At 33.6% G+C, this 22,709-nt stretch overlaps 2 protein-coding genes across 7 annotated transcripts in view; one reads left to right on the top strand and one right to left on the bottom strand.

Annotated features, from left to right (window-relative positions):
• LOC111003815 (cytosolic carboxypeptidase 1) overlaps positions 1-11,087 on the top strand; it is a 40,374-nt gene extending 29,287 nt beyond the window's left edge. For 5 of the 6 annotated variants that reach the window (XM_045634359.1, XM_022274521.2, XM_045634419.1 and 2 more), the window contains 5 exons: positions 7,832-7,919; positions 8,242-8,406; positions 8,646-8,822; positions 9,709-9,827; positions 10,612-11,087. In XM_045634359.1, coding sequence (XP_045490315.1) covers positions 7,832-7,919; positions 8,242-8,406; positions 8,646-8,822; positions 9,709-9,827; positions 10,612-10,690 — 628 coding nt within the window. In that variant the 3' untranslated portion in view covers positions 10,691-11,087. Of the gene's footprint in view, positions 1-7,831; positions 7,920-8,241; positions 8,407-8,645; positions 8,823-9,708; positions 9,828-10,103; positions 10,192-10,611 lie in introns of those variants that run through there. The other variant, XM_045634373.1, reaches the window with a different exon arrangement.
• Positions 11,088-11,141: 54 nt separating this feature from the next.
• Positions 11,142-22,473, bottom strand: LOC111003818 (protein hook). The gene is made up of 14 exons (XM_045634486.1): positions 22,207-22,473; positions 21,923-22,075; positions 21,630-21,746; positions 20,130-20,224; positions 19,316-19,441; positions 18,420-18,704; positions 18,087-18,224; positions 17,023-17,136; positions 16,076-16,274; positions 15,245-15,375; positions 14,646-14,790; positions 13,779-13,952; positions 13,063-13,180; positions 11,142-12,737 (listed from the first exon to the last, which is right to left on the bottom strand). Exons 1-14 carry the CDS (start codon positions 22,292-22,294, stop codon positions 12,536-12,538), a joined length of 2,085 nt encoding a protein of 694 aa, XP_045490442.1. The 5' UTR covers positions 22,295-22,473; the 3' UTR covers positions 11,142-12,535.
• Positions 22,474-22,709: the final 236 nt, after the last annotated feature.

The raw sequence follows: 22,709 nt of genomic DNA on the forward strand, positions 1-22,709 counted from the left end.
TATGATACGTGGAGATCTTACTCCACATTTCCTTTTCAAGCAACGTTTCAAATTACTTCGAGCCCTCGCAAAGCTTTTTGTGATTAAATTCGTCGCGTAGTCGCACGCTCGTCCCATACCTTGCTTAATTAGACATTTAAAAAAGTACAATATGCAAAGTCACAGTTGCATATTAATCATTATGAAAGTAAGTGGAGTACACCAGAGTAATGTATATTATGTAACACATTTCACTAAACGCGAGTTTACGGCGGCGGACATTTGATAGTGGGTTGTTCAAATAAAATTAAACTAATTTACTAACAAAAATAATAAAAGCTGATATTGGAAATTTATATTGAGACAAAACATTTGAAAAGATATATTACTTTATTATGGACTAATTTATTTAATATAAAAAAAAAATATTTCTAATACCACTATATTCTTATTATACGTATATAATATATATGTTATCTACATATCAACTCGCGTTGTACTAGATAATATGCATATAACTTACATTAAAAAGTCAGATTTCTTTTCTTTATTGCTTTTTTACTAATCCAAATTCTAGTACCATAGTCTATAACTTTTACTAAATGAAATAACGGCTTTACATCTTGCAATTTGTACGTTGTTGTATTAAAACAGATCACTTTACAGACTAATGTTATACGGTGTTACATGGTGATGTAGCCTCCATTTACTTAAGCGGGTCGGCCATTATTACATTCAGTGGTTTTGTATTTCGCGTCTCATCGGCTAGCTTGGTAATTTTTTACACCTTTGTAAACACTTATTTATGTGAGATTTAGGGTCTGTTTCACAATGTCCGGTTAAGTTCCAAATAAGCTATTTATTACTTATTTGTAGGTTAACACTATTGTTGCGTTTGACGATTGTCAAATCAAATCAAAATTTATTTATTCATATAGGTAACAATGTACACTTATGAACGTCAAAAAAAGAAATATTAAATTAATTTAATTTTACATATACTGCCAGATAGCGCTATTATGATGAAACGCAAAGTTTCTTATTCGGAACTTTTATCGGATAATTTGTGTATATAGATAGCTATTTGGTACTTTATCCATACATTGTGAAACAGACCCTTAGGATTATAATTTAATTTTTTGTTATAATATGACGTAAAATATCGGGAACAAATATTCAAATGCATAATGAAAGAAAGAGCAACTAATAATGTCATCAGGAGAACCGTTGCTGTGGTGGCATGTAGCACTTTAATCCAAGGGAGTATACGTAAGCAAATAAACTTATCATAATTCAATACTTTGAAGGCAGCGGGAACCAGCCATTAGCGTTGATCGGCGCGGATAAGGCGCCAGGATATTGATTCGCCCCGCGATTCTCCTGCGACATTAGTGATTATGTGTTTAAGCAATTACGCTACAGTAGTACCGCAACATTGAGCTGATGGTAAGATCGGATCCCGTTATAATTGGCCTGGGATCAGGGAGCGTCACGGCGAAGTGTCAGACCACTTAGAGTACTGGATAGGACCGTACGATACCCGCCTTCCTATTGCCCTGTAATTTCCACAGCTCTATCTGACGTTACATCCTCTCATTAAGTAGTCACTCATCACGCTAACAATTTCAAATACCTACTCTAATATTACGGAATTTTGATTAAACTAATATTCTTAGATTTAGATAAATCTCATCTTAAACAGTCGCATTATTACACTTAAACGTGAGTTCCTTGCCGCTGTTAACGACTGCTAGGAGTCTTGTTAAAAATAGCTCATAATATAATGCGTAAGGCGTAATATTTATATTCAAACCAACTAATTAACAACCTAGAAATCTATTTTACCTTTTTGTGATCAATACGTCAAATGTCACGACTATACTATACCTAGTTTGTAATTGAAAATTTGTAAAGGAAAATTTAAATTACAATAATGATGCCACTAGAGAATTTGCACTTGAGATTCGTGGATCGGAACGTGGTTTTGAAATATCATAAATTCAAAATCAATGGCCATCACCGCAAGAAAGCATTGATCGTAAGATCCAATCTTTCTCACGAACCTTACTACTTTATGTTTTCAGGTATTCTTCATTTATTGCATTTACATAATATTTTACATTTCCGATAGGAGATTCAGGAGATTGTTTCTTAAATTACGTTGTTAATGTTATTATAATCTATTAGAATATTTAAAAGTAATAAAATATGGTTTCATCATATATGCCTTTCTTTATCGGAAAAGTATTGGATTTGACAATTCACTGAGATCCTTAGCTGCAAGTGCTATGTTTGAACTCTGTTTATCATTAGATTCTATGGTTCTTTGTTATCGTTGTTGGCTCTATCAATATTGACAGAAACTCGCCGTTAGTATTTACTCAGTGCCGTGATTGAGATCCTACGCGCATGATTATTGGTTCCCGATCGATGAAAGTAGAATAGCTTTGTATAACACCTTTGTTAATATTTTTTCACATTTTAAACAATGTTGCTCAATCTTTTGAATAAGATTGTAGATTGATTAAGAAAGTTATATCTTCGTCCACCATTTTGAAATATCATAGCACCACATTAGCTTATTTACTACGGTTCATTGATTGGACGTAGCACGATCAAAGTGCACTTAGAACCCAAGGCCTGGGAAAACGCTGGTTACAGGCAATTTTTTCTCCTGGTTTTACGCAAGAGTGTGTGCGTTGCTGTACAAGGTTCAATTTTATTGTGAAAATTATCTTTGCTTCCGGATTCTACTGGGATTGCTTAGTGTGTTCCGCGTCAACGCCTACCGACTTATATTGTAGCAAGTTTATTGCCCCCCCGGTGTTACTTGCAATTATCTATTTCAATTTGCTATACAATACTTATAGGGGTAATGATGATAGATAAAGCCACGTAGCCAATTGGTGTACATCTTTTGATTGCATCAGTTTATATGTATTAATTAATAATCAATTTTTTTTTATGTTACGTATTTAATAATATGCAAAAGATTGAAAAAGCTTTCTCACTTACGGGAAACTCACCTTATACAATGCTTAAAAATACTGTAAGCTCTAAACAAGACTAAGACAGTACATGCAGGTAAAATTATGTGTCATAAAAGTTATAGTACTTCCAATTCCTTCAATACGGTGTTTTACACCACAAGACTATTAAAACTTAGCCATGTCTCGTACGTCACTCACCTTGAGTTATAATGTTTCAAGGATGGACGCCCATCGACGCCCAGCTATTAAAATCTCGCGTCCTTCCTGGAAGCCTCGTTTACGATAATCTCAGGAATTCAAAAACACTTCCATATCACACAAGTAAAATTTATAGATGAGACTTTGGCCTCTTAGGATATAAATTAACAACTAAAAGCATAGGTAACATGCAAAGGGGCTTAAAGTTAGGAAAACATTATATGCGAGTAACGATACTGGCCGCAGACCTCTCAAAGAGTCATGAAAGCTGTGCCAGACCTTGACCTCTGTTGTTCTATTCAGATGTCCTTAATATTCGCTTATATGCATTAACAGCGCAGTGAGAATAGCCACGACGAAACTTAGCGGTCATAAATAATGAAAAGTCAACTAGTGAATTACGATGGAAACGAATACAGGACTCATAAGAAAGGGTCGTGCGATGTTTTAGTGCGCGAAGGCAAGCACGACTCCGACGATTTTAAGAACGCATCATTTATTTTACGGGCGGAAAATAGTATACTTGTCATAGCATTCGTATTGAATGTTATATGTGGCGCGGATTTATACGTAATTTTAAACCAATAACTGAACGAAATGCATCCTGAAATACGAATGAAATTAAATTAAATTGGCATGGTTAACACGAAAGCTTATATGGTATAGTTAAATTGAAGAAGCTTTTATTGTCATTAAGCGACATAAAAGCAATGTACGGATCCTACAATAGGAGCGCCAAGGACGCCCGGTGCTCGCGATTATGTAAATAATGTTATGTGCCCTGCCCGTGGCACCCGCCGCCGCCAGGCTATTACCTGTTCATCCCGTCGACCTCAGTTTCTATGACTCATTCTTGCCATTATCTTCACCTTAATAATTGTTACAATTGCTCGCAGCGCTATAATTCTCGCGAAGATCGCAGGCGCTAAAGGACGAAGTTTTACAAATTAGCCTCACGAAGTCCGTTTATAACGTCATCTGAACTCAACCGCCAGACCTTTTTGTAATCCAATATCGAACGTGTGTTATTAACTTTATATACAAGACCTCGTATAAGTAACAATTACATACATTTATTTTAATGCTATTACGTTTTAAAATAAGTACGATAATGTGCATATTTCAGATACGCATAATAATATGTGGGCTTATTGAAAACAGGCTTTGCGGAATTAACTAAATTACTTATTTGCTCATGAAGAGAAGCACCACCATGAAAACTAGTATACACAAAAATGTAAAATTATAAAATAAGTTAATCTCCTTTATAACGCAGACTGCATTCCGCAGGTGAGGACAGTTTGTTGAGCGAAGCCGTGTCGTTGAACCGATCCGTGGCGAATCGTCGCGCTTCCGCCAACATCCAGCAAATAAAATCAATTAGTCGACCTGACACCGTTAGCTTCATCTTCATTCTCTCCACGCATATTTAAGGGAAAAAACTATTTCTCGGAACATTATAATTATGCAAAATGTGCAAAGCTCAAGTCAGTTATTTCCATGTTATAATAACATAATAGCGTATGAATCAACAACGATTGTTCTATCGCTTAGGAACGTGTATTAATTTGAACGGATGGTGTTTAATAAAGGTGGCCACGTCATGTTATTGGCACCACGTCGGTGGCACCGGATAAGCACTGCGACCGGCCGATTGTCTCGCGACTATCGTAAATAACTCGGCTCGTGTCCGGTAGCAGACAAGAATACAGAGTTAGGCTTAGCCAGCGGATCTGGATGTATCTACGGATCCAAAAGGGACTCGTATATGTTCTCTTACAAGTAACGAGAAACGAGACTACGATACGATCAGTCCATTAGTGTACACTTCAAAGAGTCTGACTAGCCTAATACGGCCACGTGACGACCTTTGGCCTGAGTACTAGCTCAAAGTTATAAGATAATCGTCGGATTTTCTAGTAATTGACAATGTAATAGCAAACAGAATACAATTTATTTTATATATTGAAATGTGTATGCCTGCTATGTGTACAAGATACAAATATATAGAGTACAGGATTTTGTAAATCGAATATAAAGATTTACTAAGGATTTCATTAATTTCCAAATAAATGTATAACACGTTTTTTTTTAATGCTTGAACATATATATCGAATATGTGTGTAAAGATGAATACTTAAGTTATTTTCTTAAGGCCGCCTTTTTTATGGAAGGCGATGTGGATGACGCATTGACTACCCTCTGTCAGGAAACAGCCTCCGCGGGCAGCATACGGATGAGCACGACGTGTGCCCCGGCCTCTACTTATCTAACCGTCAACATTATTGATATCTATCGCAATGGAAATATTATTATTCTCGCAATGAAACTAATTAGCATGCGCCAAACGTCAATATTCATTGGTTTACAATTTGATCAACTCGACTAGTATCGCGAGTAAAGGCAGACGACGCCGGCGGCTATTAATTCCCCTCGCGATAAACAATGGACATGTGATATAAATAGCAGCAACGAAAGTAAAATAGTTTCAGTTTGATCTATTTTATTGGGTAAGCTTTAGAGGAGGGATGCATAGAGGGCGGGAAGGCGTCGTGCGCGGCGGCCTGCCGAGGTATGGTTGAGGTCCGATAGCATCGCAACGCCGTAGTCTATAAATAGATGGGCAAGCGAACCCTTGAACCAGCCTCGATCGTCACTACACACATCAAAGGGCTACTGCATAGTACTTAATCATAGTTTATGCTCAAAGTGCTTCGACTAAACTATTCGGAGAGATCATCAAATATTTATAGCATATTTTGCTATAATCAAGAGTAATTTTATGGTTGTGAAACTTTTAAATAAACTCTATGCTTAATAAAGGTTTTTTACGTTGTTTTAAAAAGATGCTTTAAGTGTGATCCAGTACCGCAACAGTCCTCCATAAATAAGGCGGACGAGGTGATGTTTCTGGCTTGTTCGGCTGGGTTCACACATGCGACATTTTTTCAATGATAAGAGTAAAAGATGCGCAACCGGTTTGCACTTGAAGGACGCTGCATGAGAGTTAACTCGGTCTCCTACGCCCTCGGCGCGTCTGCAACGGCCACTAATGATCTCCGCGCTGGAACATTCCTAATTGGACGAACGTCGAACTGTCCCAACGTTTTAAAAACTATACAATGGTTGCACGCGAAGTTACTGTTAATAGAAACTATCCCCATGTTAGGTTCAGTTACCACTGAGATATTTTAATTTATTTGTACGTAAACGCCGAAGCCTTTTCGAGGCGGCTATAGTGAATCGTTTTCTATGCATCTAGAGCAACTCTTATCTTGATTAATTAGTTCAAGTTAACTTAGTCGAACTGGATCTCGATGAAGTTAAGATACTCAGCAGATAATAATGGCATTGAAATAGGGTCGCATGGTATTATCATTTATGTTAATTGTTTGGTTTTCATTCGTTATAAAACTTTGATACATAAAGTGTTCTTAGTTACTATACAGGATTATTTATTTTAACCTACTTTATACATGCATACAAAATTTTGATAGGAAATATGGAAAAAGTATTACTCAATTATAAGTACCGCTAGCGCATCTGCGCCTTACAAAATGCGTAGCAATACTGAGATGAAGTTACGTATCACAAGAATTACCTTGTAATAACAGACGTCCTATGGAGAATTGTCGTAGATTGCAGACGTACGGACCTTACCTAGCTGTAAATAATAACACAATTGGTGTTATTCTTTTCTAATAGAATAAAGCGTTAATGACTTCCTTATTCCAATTCAATGTTCATTTTACGGTCGTTGTGTTAAACAAGAAAATAATTTGAGCCCACGGGCGAATTCTTTCTGATTTATATTTAGATTTGTCTTTGTTGTTTATTTGTGGAGTTGCAGTCTGATTCATACGCATAGTTGAACGTGCGGTTATCTCGTGCTCAATTGCAATCTCCGTGCTTCTTTTTGTCTTAGCAAATTATAAGAACTTGACTGTGATGCTTAATATAAACGTTAGCGGGAATTGCTGCATTACAATTATATTGAACGGCACGTCGACCATAATATTATTTAATGATGTATAACAAATTGTCTCATCAAAACTCTCTTTGTCAGCTCGTAAGCCTTATAAGTTTGAATCAATTATAATTTTATATTGACGAACGTGCTGTGACTTTAATGAAATGAACACGGAACAGTCCCTTTAATTGCATGCTGTGCGTGTGGACTGCGGGCACTGTTCATTTGTTCAGAAAACTTTATTAAAACTACAAAAATAAGCCCTAACAAATGAAAGCACGTAAATATCTATACGCATATGTTGCGTAGGTACCTAACTAGGAGTTACAATGGTGCTTTGAAATACTCTAATGTAAATTAAAATACGATTCAATGTAAGATACGTACCTTAAGTACGTTACCTAGGTAGCTTATGGTGAATCTGAGAAGCTGCACACTTTTCCTGAGATTTTATCGACGGTATGCAAACAAGTGAGTAGTCGCAAATAAATAAAACGCAATCTGATGCGATCCAATGCGGTTATAACGCTCAGTACGCACTGAAGGCCCCATACGTGTGTGATATTAGAATAACGATGGCTGCCTCCCGACCCACGGTCTTGTCACCTCAATGAACATGTCCAGGCGGCTTATCGAGTATAGCCAGCGGGCAAGAGCTTCCTGGTTCGAAACGATAATGTCTGTGTTGTTACAGCCATCGGTGCGGCCTAACTAATGAAGATTTAAATCGACGCTGGTGCAAGCCAAATCCTGTTTTGCATCCTTCTATCTACCATACAAAGGTGAATTGTATTAATTAGTGACTCGTTATGTCTTATTGTCATGACAAATCTCACAGAAGGTATTCTAATTAAAGCCGACAACTTAGTAAGTATGTTGTACGCCCGCTCGCAAGTTTCTTATAATAAAATAGTGTCTATTCTTGTCTCGTAAAGTATATGCCGTAATATATTGCAATCTTAAATCGCTGATCATGATAATAAAACTCTAAAAGCTAATCCGAAAAACGAAAAAATTCTTTGTAATTGAATATAAATCATAACCGACATTAAGTAGGGACTTGCTTTTATTTTTTTGATTGCTTATATTAATATTTATGTCCAGGGCTTAATCGAATATTTAGTTCGGGTTTGGAAGAAGCCTCCACTTGTATACTGTGATTACCATGGTCATTCACGAAAAAAGAACGTATTTTTTTATGGATGCGCCGGCGCAGAGAGCTGGTGCAGTAACGACAGACTCGTACAAGACGAACCTGTTAAATACCTCGTAAGTTGCATAATCGACGTTACAAGATTGCACTTCACCATTTTTGGAATTGATTAAACACATATATTCCTAGAGCCGTGGTTTCTGGTTTGTTCCGTTAAAATCGAGTTGAATAAGAAGTTGAATTTAAAAAAGACGTTTTGTGCCGTTCAATGAGATTCAGGTTTTTAATTATACTGTTTTATTACATCCTCTAACAAGATACCACCGCTCATATAAATTAAGCAATTACTATGTAGATGTTACCGGCGCTGATGCACCGGATATCGCCAGCATTTGCTTTGGGGTCATGTTCTTTCCGAGTGGAGAGGGAAAGAGAGAGTACAGCACGAGTCACTGTGTGGCGCCATCTTGGTGTCACCCGTTCCTACACTATGGAAGCATCTTTCTGCGGGTTTGACAGAGGCCCATTTAAGGTCAGTCTTAGATTTTGAAGTTTCACTTTGCAGCACATAAATATTTTCCAGTTATTGTTATGATATTTTTGTTTAAATAAATTATCTACAAGAGCACTACTTACTGCAATAAATCAAGCAAAACATAAGCATGAGAAAGCAAAAACATATTTTCATCGCAAAGAAATATTCACGGATCACAGGAAAAAGAGCAAGAAGTCGACCGATGCGAATTCAACAATTCATCATTACGGTGTCAGTATTATTTACTCCTACAATTAATATTACAGAAAAAAGCATTATACCTTCGATGTTAATGAATTTCTGTATAACAACACGTGTCACTCGTAAGTAATAATTACTTTTTGATCGATTATTTTACTACATTTTCCAATTAGTAATGATAGTTAATAGAGAGAGATTAATGATAAGGATGCGTTTGACATGTAGTCTAATTCATCTGCCCGTGCAGATCTCGTAAGATAATGCAGCAATATATTTTCAATCAATGTAACGTCAGGATAGCTTATTTCACTTGTTAATTCGCTTAACGGTGATGACTTTTATAGCTCTATTAAAAAGATATCTACGTAACTGTTTAATTAAATCTTTATGTAATATAATCGTCGCGTCGTTTAACTTTTAAAGAAAAAATACTTTTTTATGAGTACGTAAGTTTTTGATAATTAAAAACTAGCACTGCGTTCGAGTAATAAATAACACGACTAATAAAAGGAATACAATGTAAACCATTTTAATCCTCTTAAGTAATAAATTAGACGATTTCGGAATGTAGGGGTCCTTAAATAATTTTATTTGGTCCCGAGACGCGAGCAAGCGCTAAGCGAAGATAAGCTGCATAATATATCAGTTGGGACGTCATCGCCTAACATGATTTATTTCGCAGGGATTCCATCTGAACACGCAGCACCTACAGAACGTGGGCAGCGACTTTTGTGAGGCGCTCAATGGGCTCAACGATAACGCGACTAATGTCGACATTCAGCTCACTAAGGATATCAATGGGTTAGTTGCTATTACTTTTTTTATACAATACAAAATTGTACTTAAGACAAGCAGGAAAATACTCACTTATTCCCTTAATTAGGAGTAAATAACTTGGAGCGGCGAAGCAAAAGATATTAACAAAAAGTTATATAATTTAAATTGCATCTTGCACCTCGGCATTTTACAAGTTGTATTCCAACAATGTATGATGAAGTTATTGTGTTAAATAAATAAGGACTCTTAATATGAGACTTTTAGACTTATGAATTTGTAGACTGGTAATTTTATCGGCAGAGGTATAACTGCGATTCACGCGAACACCGCACTGGTATACAGGCAAGTGTGTGGGATTGCGAACACGTTTTAAACTCACAGAATTTTTAATACTAATATAAATATTATACTATATGCCTTTATTGAAGTGTACATGTATACTTATTTAAAACATAGGTGCGCAGTAATAAAAGAAAAAGTGACTTACTGGCGCGTGAACTTCTATCCGATCCTATTAATATTACCTTTCACTTCAACTTAATAGCATGAATAATAAATAAGAAAAATAATATCATAGACCACCTTGCTTCGCGTTCAAATGATTTATTCAGGCTATTGAAAAAGCAATAAGACATGTATTACGTTCTCAGGCGAGATATTAGAAATAACTATAAAATGGTGATGTTTTCTTAAATTACTCTCTTGTTTGTCCAACGAAATTTAACATTTAATTATATTCACCGAAATGTGATTTAAAGTTTTTTTGCTCGCTTGCCTTGGTATTGAATAAAACAATTATTTTTTACAGAGAGATAGCAATAGATAGCGAGCCAGGCTCCGGATCAGACAGTGTACTGAAGACAGATTCCGATGAAGACTTTGACTAAATAGACTAAGTATTCCGATTCAATTCATTTCTCAATGTTCTCAACAATGTTTTAAACAATAAATTAAATTTAAATCGTTGGATATATCATTAAAAAAAGGAAGAAAAACTCGAAATACATGTCAAATCCATTCGCAAACATTGTCATCAAAAAATTAAGAGAATGTTTTTAGTTTTGGTTGAGAAACATTTTACCACCGCAATGTGAATCAAGGCTGTTATAGAAATTACGAATGTGTGCTTATTTTTCAGTGTGCTAGGGTAGAACTTTTATTGTTATAACATATTTTTTTATAAATAATTTGTGATAAAAGATCAATGTATTTGCTGTTTTTATTAATTTTGTGATATGTTAAATTATTTTATTCAGTCGCTTGTGATCTCGATAACTAATAAATTATTAAATATCTTGGGTGTTTTTTATACAATAAAAATAACACACATTATGTAGGAAAATTTATTAAAACCGTTGATAAAATATTTCAATCAAAATCATATAAACGTAAAGATAAACATAATAATTATAAACAATAATCCAATACAAGTCGATAATCACAAATATAACATTAAATGATTCTTATATAGTACAGATGGGATAATTTCAAATGAGGTACGCTTAAAGATTACTTTTTACACTATAATTCTGATAGGTGGATGTCACAAAACTACATTATTATGAACAATGGCCGTGTCCAATAGCGAAAATAATAGAATATAAAAATCAATTGTTGATCAATATTGTTCTAAACACATTTAAAAGTTTAGATCCTAATGTAATGTAGTAAATAAAAGTTGGAAGCAAATAATATTACAAGTCCATAATCATCTTCTGATGGATTTTTAACTAAAACATATTAGTTAGTTGCTACAATGTGCCAAACGAAACTTTTAGCACTTGAAGCGATCAAAATCATTAATTTATCAGCAACTATTAAATTGACGAAGCATCTTCTATCCTAACGAACACTTTATTAGTATATTATATCATATAGCTTACATATAATTTTAACATTCCATATAACTAAATAATGTGATTAACGTGAGCGTAATTATTATTTGATAGTTTGAAAATAAAAAATATTGCATTTAATGGCAGAAAAAACCCTGAATGAAGAATTAAAATATACGTATGTGAGTATATGTTACGGCATAACTGATAACTTAATATATAATGAAATGTTCCTAAGTTACTATCACGTTTTACACTCAGCTTATATAATAATACTCTCTAATTACATAAAAAATATTTATATTATGCGTTACTAAGGCCACATAAATTTAATATCGGTGTTGTTTTGATATTACAATATTTTTAGAGTAGATTCTAAGTAACAGTGTGTTTAGATTGAGAAACAGGAAAATTAGGATCTAAAAATAACAATTATAAAACGCATTTTATAATACAACTTACTAACAACTATTGTCTGTAAGAATTAAAAAAAGGATTTTATTAAAACACTCGAAGTGTTTTTTTATATTACCTATTTAAAACTTACAACACAATGCAATAATTGCTATATTGGTATATTAAAGGTCCATTTGCTCTTTAGCTCTGTCAAAAATGTCAAAATTCATACATAAAGGTTTGACAGCTCTTGAAACCAGATTCAAGTTTGATATTGTAGATTAAAACATAAAACTATACAGAGATATATAACATAAAATACAGTAAAACTAGTTTGAATGCAAGAAATTTATAAAAGATTATTACAATATTCACATAATTAATTGAACAGATTTACTTAAGAATTAATAATAAAGACTCCTTTACACACACCAATTAAATCTGCCAATATAGCAACCTGTGCGTAATGTTTAGATGGTGTTGGAACACAACGAATGTAGGTTAATGCGCAGGCGCAGCGGGGGAATGCCTCGGCCTGGGCGGTTGACGTCTTTGTCTCGCCAGGAACGAGTGTCCTGCCGATAATAACGCAAACTTACTTTCGACTGCGTCGCGATGGCAACGCGCGCCAAGCTCGTACCAAGCGGACGCCATTAGCCGTTGCTCGTTCACTGACACACGGCTCTCGTCTGTCCCGCTCCACCTACAGATTAGTATGCATTACCCTACACTCTTTTGTCTCTTTCTGTCAAATTTGTATACGGTCTCAGGAAAAGGGACAGATGCAAGGAACTGTATCAACAGATATATTAGTTATGAATAAGACTCACTGTCATTAGATATAGAAGTATAATACTTTATTGGACAATATTAGCAGTATTTAATTTTCTATTATTTTTTTTATCTACAAGAAATTCTAGATATTTATGAGCTTCGCAATGTTGCGAAAGCCAAGTAGTGCCTAATAGTAGACTCTATGATTGATATTATAACTATTGCTTGTTGTAAATATATTTCAAAATCCTTACTCATGTCTCTGCGCGTTAGGGGGCGTGGTTTCAGGTCGTGCGACGGTCGTACACGCGCCACTTGCACTAGTGATCGCTCGAGAGTATCCCAAAGTTGCATCTGACAAGGGTTGTTGACCTGACAAATTCAATAAAAAATTCACATCATTTTTTTTTATGAAGCTAAAATTAATTTGCCTCTGTAAGACGAGAGAGTTTTTAATGTATAAGGTATAATATATTACATATATTAAAAATTAATTAATAGTTACTAAATATATTTTGATATTTTCAATACTAATTTGACATAGGATCGCAGTTCTTCGTGATTCCATCTTACGCACCACTATATCCGATACTATATCTGATATTCAAAAAAATTATTTCAAAGAAGTACTACCTTTTGCTTGTTTACTAAGTACATTAATTAATTAAAACACCTGAATGAGCAGTCATGTAAGAGCAGTGATGGACTACTAGCTTTAGCGTACGACTGTCACGACGACTTTGAAACAAAAGAATATTTTGTCTATGGTCGCAGTAAGCACTTGTCCGTATGGTGAAGGTAAATGGTAAAGACCATGCCGGTTTCCTTACCATTTAAGATAGGCACAAAAACTCAACAGCGTATGTCGAGATGCCTATTAGAAAAAAACAAAGATCACGAAACATATACAGAAATCTAGAGTCACATACCCGCCATAGCGCCACTGAGTTTTTTTTAATATAGGTATTACCTGTGGTCCTCGGATTAAGCGTTCGTACGACTTCCTTGGCCTTTTCGACGCACTTCTTGTACTTGTCTTCTGTCGCTAGCAGTTCCGCCTCACGTGCGGCTACGGCCTCTTGGAGTTTGCCTGCTCGACGCCGTTCTTCAGCTAAAGCCGCTTGCAGCTCTTCTAATTGCAGCGCTGAAACGAGTGCTTAAAATTCTTAAATTCATATTGGAATTTAACGATATCGCAAAGCTAAATATAATACAATGCAAATACGAAATATGAAAAGTCTCGTTTGAACAATGTCATGATCACAGCATTGCTGGATTAAACAGAGTTCAATAAAACAAATCATCTCGAATTGCCCAATAATGTATACATCCTTTTTGTTTTATAAAAAAAAATAGCTTAATACAAATTAATATGTTTTAGAATTATACAGCAATTCTACCTTCAAAAAGGATGATATCCATTTGGTCTGTAAATATGTAAATTTTTTTAATTTCAATATGGAGATCTATTTTGGATTCTAAGGGCATGTGATAAAAGTTCATAAATGTATGTTTATCCTTAAATTACCCAGAAACCAAGTCATTCACTTTGGTATGGTAATTTTCAATCAGGTATATTTTAACTTAGAAAACCGTCTAAGTTTTATCAACAGCAGTTCAATAGTTTTTGAAGATGACTATTCACGCATTACTGGAAGACATGATAACTACTATAATGATTGAAAGAAGAAGATAGTACTGTAATGAAATCGTTAATAATATAGCTCCAAAAAGACAGAGATAGACAGACCTATTGATTATTCTTATTCACAGATTTTTTTAAATAAATTCACCTAAATTTTATAGAAATATAAAAAATAAAATACTGCGTAATTACATTTTCTTTGATTATCTTCAATAGCAGAAGCTAGTCTTGGGTGGGGCGCTTCTATGGCCGCTTCCAACTGCATAATCCGCTGATTTGCCTCGCGATTCATCGCTCGCTGCTTCTCCAAACGAGCCACATAGTCTTCTAGAAGAGTCTAGAAAAATAACAAATATACTTTTATTTAAACATAATACAAATACTGATGACACTTTGGACTTTTTTTATAATTGTTTGTTTTTGTTAAGATTTTAACTTACAAGTACTTTTTTGAATTTCAATGATTAAAACTGCTCTAATGACAATTCATGTTGACCAATCAAAATGAATTGTTTTGACAAATCTAAAGACAATTTTACTTTGATTGGTCAACAACACGCGACATGAGATTAACCTAACAATTTAAAACTTTATACATTGATATAACCTGTCCTATGAAACGGAAAATATTCTTATTGTGAAACAATAATTCAATTATATTAAGCGTTAAATGTAAGTGTTAATATGTCATTAGGAAGAGACTAACTGCTAACGGGGAATACTAATTCTAAATATCATTTTTATTATGTAATAATAAAGTTCTTTCTTTCTTTCTATATATAATGTCTTACTTGTACTGAAGCCTGATCAGCCTGTGAGCCTTGGTTCTGCTTTAATAACTTATTTTCATGTTCTAGTCTTATTAATCTCTCTTTAACATCGTTTGGCATTAACTCCTGCGATACATTTTCTTCATTCGCTCCTGAAAAAAACATCTGAAGTCAATCCAACAATTTGGAGAATTAGATAAAGTTAAGTTCTCGTACGTATTAAGTTACGTATAGATTAAACAATTTTTTTTCATTAAATATATCCTAATCGTCTCTGTAGCTAACAGTTCTAACCTGGAGGTGGCTTCAAAAAATTATAAGAAATTTACGAGGAGCAAAATTGTTACTTGAGCTTCCGTTGTTTTCTTATAAAAATAAAATACTACACTTATAAGTACCCTTAATAATAAGGGTGAAATAATGAAAAACAAGGAAATGCATAGGAGGGAAATGAGAAAATTGTACAATATGTACACTTTTGTTGTTGTAGTGTTGTGGCTTTAACAAAACAACTCGAAAATAGAATGAAAGTTAGTCAAAAAGAGTTTGTAAAGAAATACAGCATTAAGCAATATTAAAATAAAAACACAATTTAAAGACGACACACACCACACCATATACGCCTACACCCTCTGTCTTCTTTACCAATGAATAGGGATGCCTACAGGTTCAAACTTAATGACTTGGAATAAGTGAAACCTGTATATCTTACGTTCCATATTAAACGTATTTTATTTTACCGAAAATGGAGAAGGAGAAGTTTTTTTTATAATAATCTATATATAAATAGACAAGCGAAACAAATTCATACATTAAGCGATTAATTTACAAATAGCACTCTAGTAAACTCACTTGCGTTGGCAACTTCATCTGATGTAATAGTTGAAAAGCGCAACTCTTCCACCGTCTCCTTCAGTTTATCTCGGTCTTGCAGCAATGTTTCTTTCTCTCGTTGGAGCGACGCCACGTGACTGCTAAGTTTCTTGTTTTCTATCTCCAATCGGTCAGCTTTGGTTACTTCAGCATCTAACTTCTCATTTAAATCGATTACCTGTAATAGTTATTAAAAATAATTAATTCATACATATCTCTTATTTATGTTAGAAAATAATTAGTAAAATTTGAGTCTAATTGCGGTAATTGAGCCCACCATACAATACCATACCTAATTCGAAAAATTACACTTTTAAATAAATACAAAAATATCATAAAAATTTAAAACAGGTTCATTAAATTATAGCGCGGTTCCCTGCATTGTGATTAAAACTGATATTTCTATATACGAATTATTAACATATTTCTCATTATTATGTACCGTCCCGAAGAATTTTTTTTTATGTTACAGGAGGCAGACGAGCAAGAGGCTCACCTGATGTTAAGTGACACCGTCGCCCATGGACACTCGCACTGCCAGAAGGCTCGCAAGCTCACTGGCGGCCTTTTAAGAATCGGTACGCTCTTTTCTTGAAGGACCCTAAGTCGAATTGGTTCGGAAATACTTCAGTAAAAAATATTACTATGCCGGGAACCCAGGAACAATAAATGTTAAACACACTTAATAATCATCAAAATTGGAAACAACGAAATAAAATCAAACTGCATGACGAATGTATACAACAATATATTAAATCGATTTCCATTATAATTTTAACAAACTTAGTTTATATTATATTTTACTACGAACGCAGCTAAAAGTCAAGCGGCGTTTTATGGTATAAGAGACAGAGATCTTGCCTACAATTGCCAATCAGACACAAAAATAAATCCCCCCACTTTGAGATATTCACAAATAATCTTACCTGTTTCTTATAAATGTCTAATTGTCCCCGAATAGCGTTGGCGCGGTTTGCCGCCTGCTCGTACTCTATAGCCCGATGTACGTGCTCTGTGTTTGCTACCTCAAGTAGTTTTACCTGAAATAATTCCAAAATTTTATAATTTATGTTTATAAATATCTTCAATTCAATTGGGATAAAATATAATATCATTGATGAGATTTTCGCTATGTTTATTTTGTAAATTTTATTGAGGTAATCCACAATTTTTTGACACATTTAATTCAATTTTGTTTAGTACCTAAGTGTTGGGCGTAACTCTTAGTATTTTATTTAAAGGCTAAGTATTCGTTATCAGCCTACCTCTCTTAATTTCCCCTAATTATTGTTTTCTTATCTACTGACAATTGTATATATATGTTTTAATTATTAAGTTCAATTTATTTAAAAAAACGTTGTATTAACCACATTACTTTGTGGCACAATCGTTAATAAGACTATTTATGTACAACATCTGAGATCAATTAATTTCGTAAAAAAAACTTAAATTACAACATTTATCACGGAAACTTTTATTGCGTCACATTATTTACTTTGCAATGGTAAATTTTCAACCACGCAAGAGTACATTCAGAGCGACCTAATTCATATTATTACATTTACACGAACCGACTGTCCTACTTTAGTAATTTCACGCGGGTTTAAACCAAATTCATTAAGGCCATTCAACATTACGCAAATCTACTCAAAATTTAAAAACGCTTTTGCAATTCTCATACTAGACTAAAATTGCGTCATTATACATATTAAATCATAATGCTTCGAGATCAATGAACCAACAGTAATAAATTATGTCTTGGCATTTTCTTTCCGTATAATGCAGATGAGCAAAATACTTTCTCTATTAATAGCAGACAAGTCACTTAGCACGTCTTTTAAAAATATATTATTTTTTTACTTATTTATAATACATACTATAAATAAGTTTGAACAAAATGGATGAATTCTATTAAGATCCGAGACTTGATCTTGCGCTTTTCAACTATTACAACCTATGGAAAATATATATATGTATCTCATGATCTTACCCGTCTCCGCAAGTCCACATGTTCCTCCATCCTCTTCTTGTAAGAGGCCACAGTGGCTTCCAAAGCAGCCGCCTTCGCCGCTGTTTCCCTCAACGCATCAACTTCGTCTTTCAGCGCGACGTTGTCAATTGCCGCTATCTATAAATGGATGCAGTGTAATTCACAACTCAATAAATACAAATCGAACTCCATAATTCATGTTTTTTATCCATTAAAAAGTCAACAGCGACAATTTACTAAAATCTAATAACATTTTTGTAGTAAGTAAACTTTATCAAATCTATAAATAACTTGCAAAAAAATCCTAATTCAAGATCAATCACTAAGACATACCTGTAGCTCTTCATTCTTCAATTTCAAAAGCGCAACTTCTCGTTCAAGTACATCTGCTCTCGCTTTCTGATCATCTCTCTGTAACTCCACCTTATCCAGTTCATCTTTCAAAGAATCCAGTTGTTTACGCATATTGCTATATCGTAATGTACCAGCGTGTGCTGGTCCTAACGATGCACCTGCATCATCCAGATCGTCTTTGCTCTCGTTGTCAGCCTCCCGGGCTGCAGTGAGCCTATTCATTTCACTTAATAGCGTCATATTTTCTTCTTGAAGGGCTTTTACCTGGTAAATAATTAAGCTTATAATGACCTTGACGTTCTATATATTTTTCTTATTGAGCAATTTGAGTTCAGAGTGGTTGACTTCTAAAAAGATCGTATCGTACAGAAACATACCAACACGTAAATGTACACTGGCTGTTACGTCATTTCACTTTTAAATGAAAGATTTAATTACATAAAACATTTCGTGCAACCAATTTGGAGGACAAGTCTTCTATATTAAAACAAATAAACAAAAATAAGTTCGGCATCCTGTAAATGACCAACTTATATGAATCTTAATACCATTGTAATATATATTGCAATAAAGTATTGTATATTTAAGCATTTAGGATTAATAATGTAAGCGTATAACATAATACGAAATCATATGCAGTCTAATTGCACTCCTTTAATTACTTTTTGTATAACCAAGGGGGTTAAGCTTTGACAGTACAAGCTAGAACTAATCACTTGGCATTATGGACTATATAACTCACAAAACTTCGGAGACTATATCCTCTACTATTAGGTCAATAACTACTTGATCATCATTAATGATCCTCCGTATAATTAAACTTAATTAGACAGAATATAATTAAATACATATATATAGTTATAATTATAACTTACTTGTGCATCAAGTTCATGGCATCTCTGAGCAAGAACCTCTTTCATATCAACATCCGTGGGCTCCACCGTGGGCTCATCCAAAGGCAGACTCGCTCGAATTTGTCCCAAAGTAATATTTTCCAACTCCTAATAAACATTTACATAGATAACTACTAACACTGTTTCAAATTATAGTAATCTCATGCACTCTATATATTATACTTATTATGATCTAATCGTTTCGTAAAATCCGTACGCACTTAGTTTAAAAATGACTATGAACAACAACGAGTGAGGCACCTGCAGTAGCCTAAAGCTAACTAAATTTATTGTCTGCTTCGTGATGCAAGGACATTCGGTGCGTACATTAGCCGGGCGGGCGTCGGGCGTGCATCGTCGTAAGTGCACTTGTGCAAGACTTTGCTAATTTTTTTATTGCGATAATATATTACGATTTTACGCCCTGTTTACAATTGAATGTGTAATATTTAATTTTATCAACAGAAATATAGGAGTAATAAGAATAATTTCCATGTTTCGGGTATCCGTTTCCGAGTTCGAAACTTGCATTACTACAACTACATATTACAAGTACTTAAAATTCAACAACATGTTAAATATTTTTATAGACGCTATCGCAAATTATGATGTATTAAAAAACTATTTATTGGAATATAGGTCTACGTAATCGTTGCGTATAGGCAATCTTATAAAAATATGTACATCAAAACAATGTACTATAACTTATGTATGCAATATTGCAAAGTTAATTAATGCGAAAATAATATTTAACCCAATTAATAAATATTTTCTAAGTGCTAATTGCTACAATTACCTGTATTGCTTGCATTATAGATCGCTGACATGACAGCTCTAGTTCCATAATTCGCGTGATGTACTCTTCTTTCTTGTTACAGTTGACTGCACAACCTGATAAAAACATTATAATTATAACGAGTTAACATAACAAGTTGTTCCTGGACGTGATTAATACGGAGTAGATACACAATAGATTTCCCACCAAAAAATTTGTTTAGCCATGTCACTAAAACACTACACATTGATTGGGTTAAATTAATATAAACACATATGCCTTACCAAATATTATCAGGTGTCTTGGTTCTAATACAAAAATTAACGTTCCATATCGTATTTTATAATTACTTATATTTTAATACTATTACTGTGTATTTCAAGGCACATTGCCTTGAAATACACTAAGAAGAAATCGCGGTCGTTGTATGTTATTTACTTACTTAAATGTAAGATTTCATATAAACCGCCTTAACTGAACAGCAAAAATGAAATGTAATTGAACATTTAATATTTTTTATTTTGTTTTTATTTTATATATTAGATTATTAATATCTTGTTACTAATATTTAAACTTTGTAGATTTTTTTTTAAACTGATTAATAATGTTTTCTTTATTTGCATAAACTAACAAACCTCAATGCGAGAAAAGCCTTACTGAACGAATTCTTGTGTCTTACGCTAGATTTACGACATGACACTAGTGTTCACCTTAAAGGAAACCCCACAACAGATGTAGACTAGATTTTACAGTTGCACAATTATATTTAATATCAGTTAATTCCTTGGCTTTTTTTTACGTGTATACCACATATTCATAATGTTACATATTTGAAGAAAAAATAAAGATTGCATGCTGATTGATAGAGCAAAACAAATCATTTGTAATTTTTAAAAATATTTTTGTGTAATAAAATAAATTTATATTACAGTGTGGACACACTTTATTAACATATTGTCTGTATGTATGGACCGTAATCTTACCTATGTATGTGCCCCACATACAGGAGTGATACGTCACATAATGTATAAGGAAATAAAATATATTTAAGTACATATTTAATATAGAATATTACTTTCTAAGACCATTTATCAACCAAGCTCAAAATAAACATGCTCTGGATTTGCTCTGAACAGCGCTACTTAATATGGACAACATAGTACAGATAGCAATCAATTTCACACATTGGAACCGTTTAAACTGTTATTCTATTTAAAAGAAAACCGAGATAAGCTTGCTGGGTCAAAAAAAAAGGATATAAAAATAATAATATTGTCGACAGTCTGAGAAAAGTCAAGGTTTTAAATAGGCAATATCAGACAAAAGAAATAACCTTGCTTCGCTGACTGTAGATTGAGTATGCAATTTTTGTAAATGAAAATATTAAGTTTATAGAAAAAAAAATGTAAAATAAAATATGTCAGATCCCTTGTAAGAAAAATCCATTAGTCAAAGGTCAGGCAGGGCATTGAACCAGTTGACAAAGAATCAACAGTAATGTTTATCTAATAACAATCTTACTAAGCACAAGTTGTAGAAGTCTCCCTAAATCCTCTGGATCTGCATGTTCAGCAATGTTTACAACATCTGGCCGTGAAAACTCTTGGAGACTTAAATTGAGAACATCTTGATGATAATCTAAAAAAGAGATATATTTTTGATAAAATCTATAAATCATAGCATTCACAACCAACAAAGTTAACTGTGGCATTACAGCTTTTTTATTCTTTAGAATATTTCTACTTAAAAGAGGGTTTAATATTACTAAATAGTCATGTTGATAAAAATTATACATATTTGTTCCTTTCACTTACCTACAACTCCTTCTAATATTTTCTTTATATTACTAACTTTGAGTCTCCAGTTTTGTCCCACATCAGTTTTAATTTTTGAATTCCATGAAGCAGTGAAGAATTCTGGTGCAATCTGGCTTAGAGCTTCAGCTATTGCTACACCGTCAGATAGTTCTAAATGCAATCGAAATTTACGAGATTAGGACAATCTAACAATTATTTGTCAATCTACTTTCACAATGTGATAAATATCACACTTAACAATATAAATGCTATTTATTAAGGTTTTACGTAAAATAATTTACCTGCAGGATTTCCATGTTTTGCTGTGAGATTAAGAGTTTGTAACCATTTTATTAAGTTACTACTAAGAACAACACCGTTCGCCTCCATTCTTGTTTTTTTTTTCAATTATGTTATCTGATTAGGTAGCACATGAACGATAATATTTTATTTAGAAAAACATGATATATTCATAAAATATGTTAATTTTATTAACACTAATAAATAAAACGAAAACTTTGAAACAGGAATTACACTTTACAGCCGTTTTGACTTTTGATGCGAAAAGTATGACGTTCCTGTATTTATTTATTTACTGTCAAATGCCAATGCCCACAGATTAATGTGGTGAATACCTAATGTCAAAAAATTTAATGTTATTAGTAGCTGTTTGTATTGTATAAACCGCTAACGCTTCCGTTGAGCACGAAGACGTTTTAAGATTCGATTACTTACCTAAGTAATCGTATATGTATGGAAATGCCATACCAATTCGTATACATGGATTTTTCTGTATAATCGTAAT

The sequence above is a fragment of the Pieris rapae genome, chromosome 1, assembly GCF_905147795.1.
Source record: "Pieris rapae chromosome 1, ilPieRapa1.1, whole genome shotgun sequence".
NCBI classification, from domain to species: Eukaryota; Metazoa; Arthropoda; class Insecta; order Lepidoptera; family Pieridae; genus Pieris; species Pieris rapae.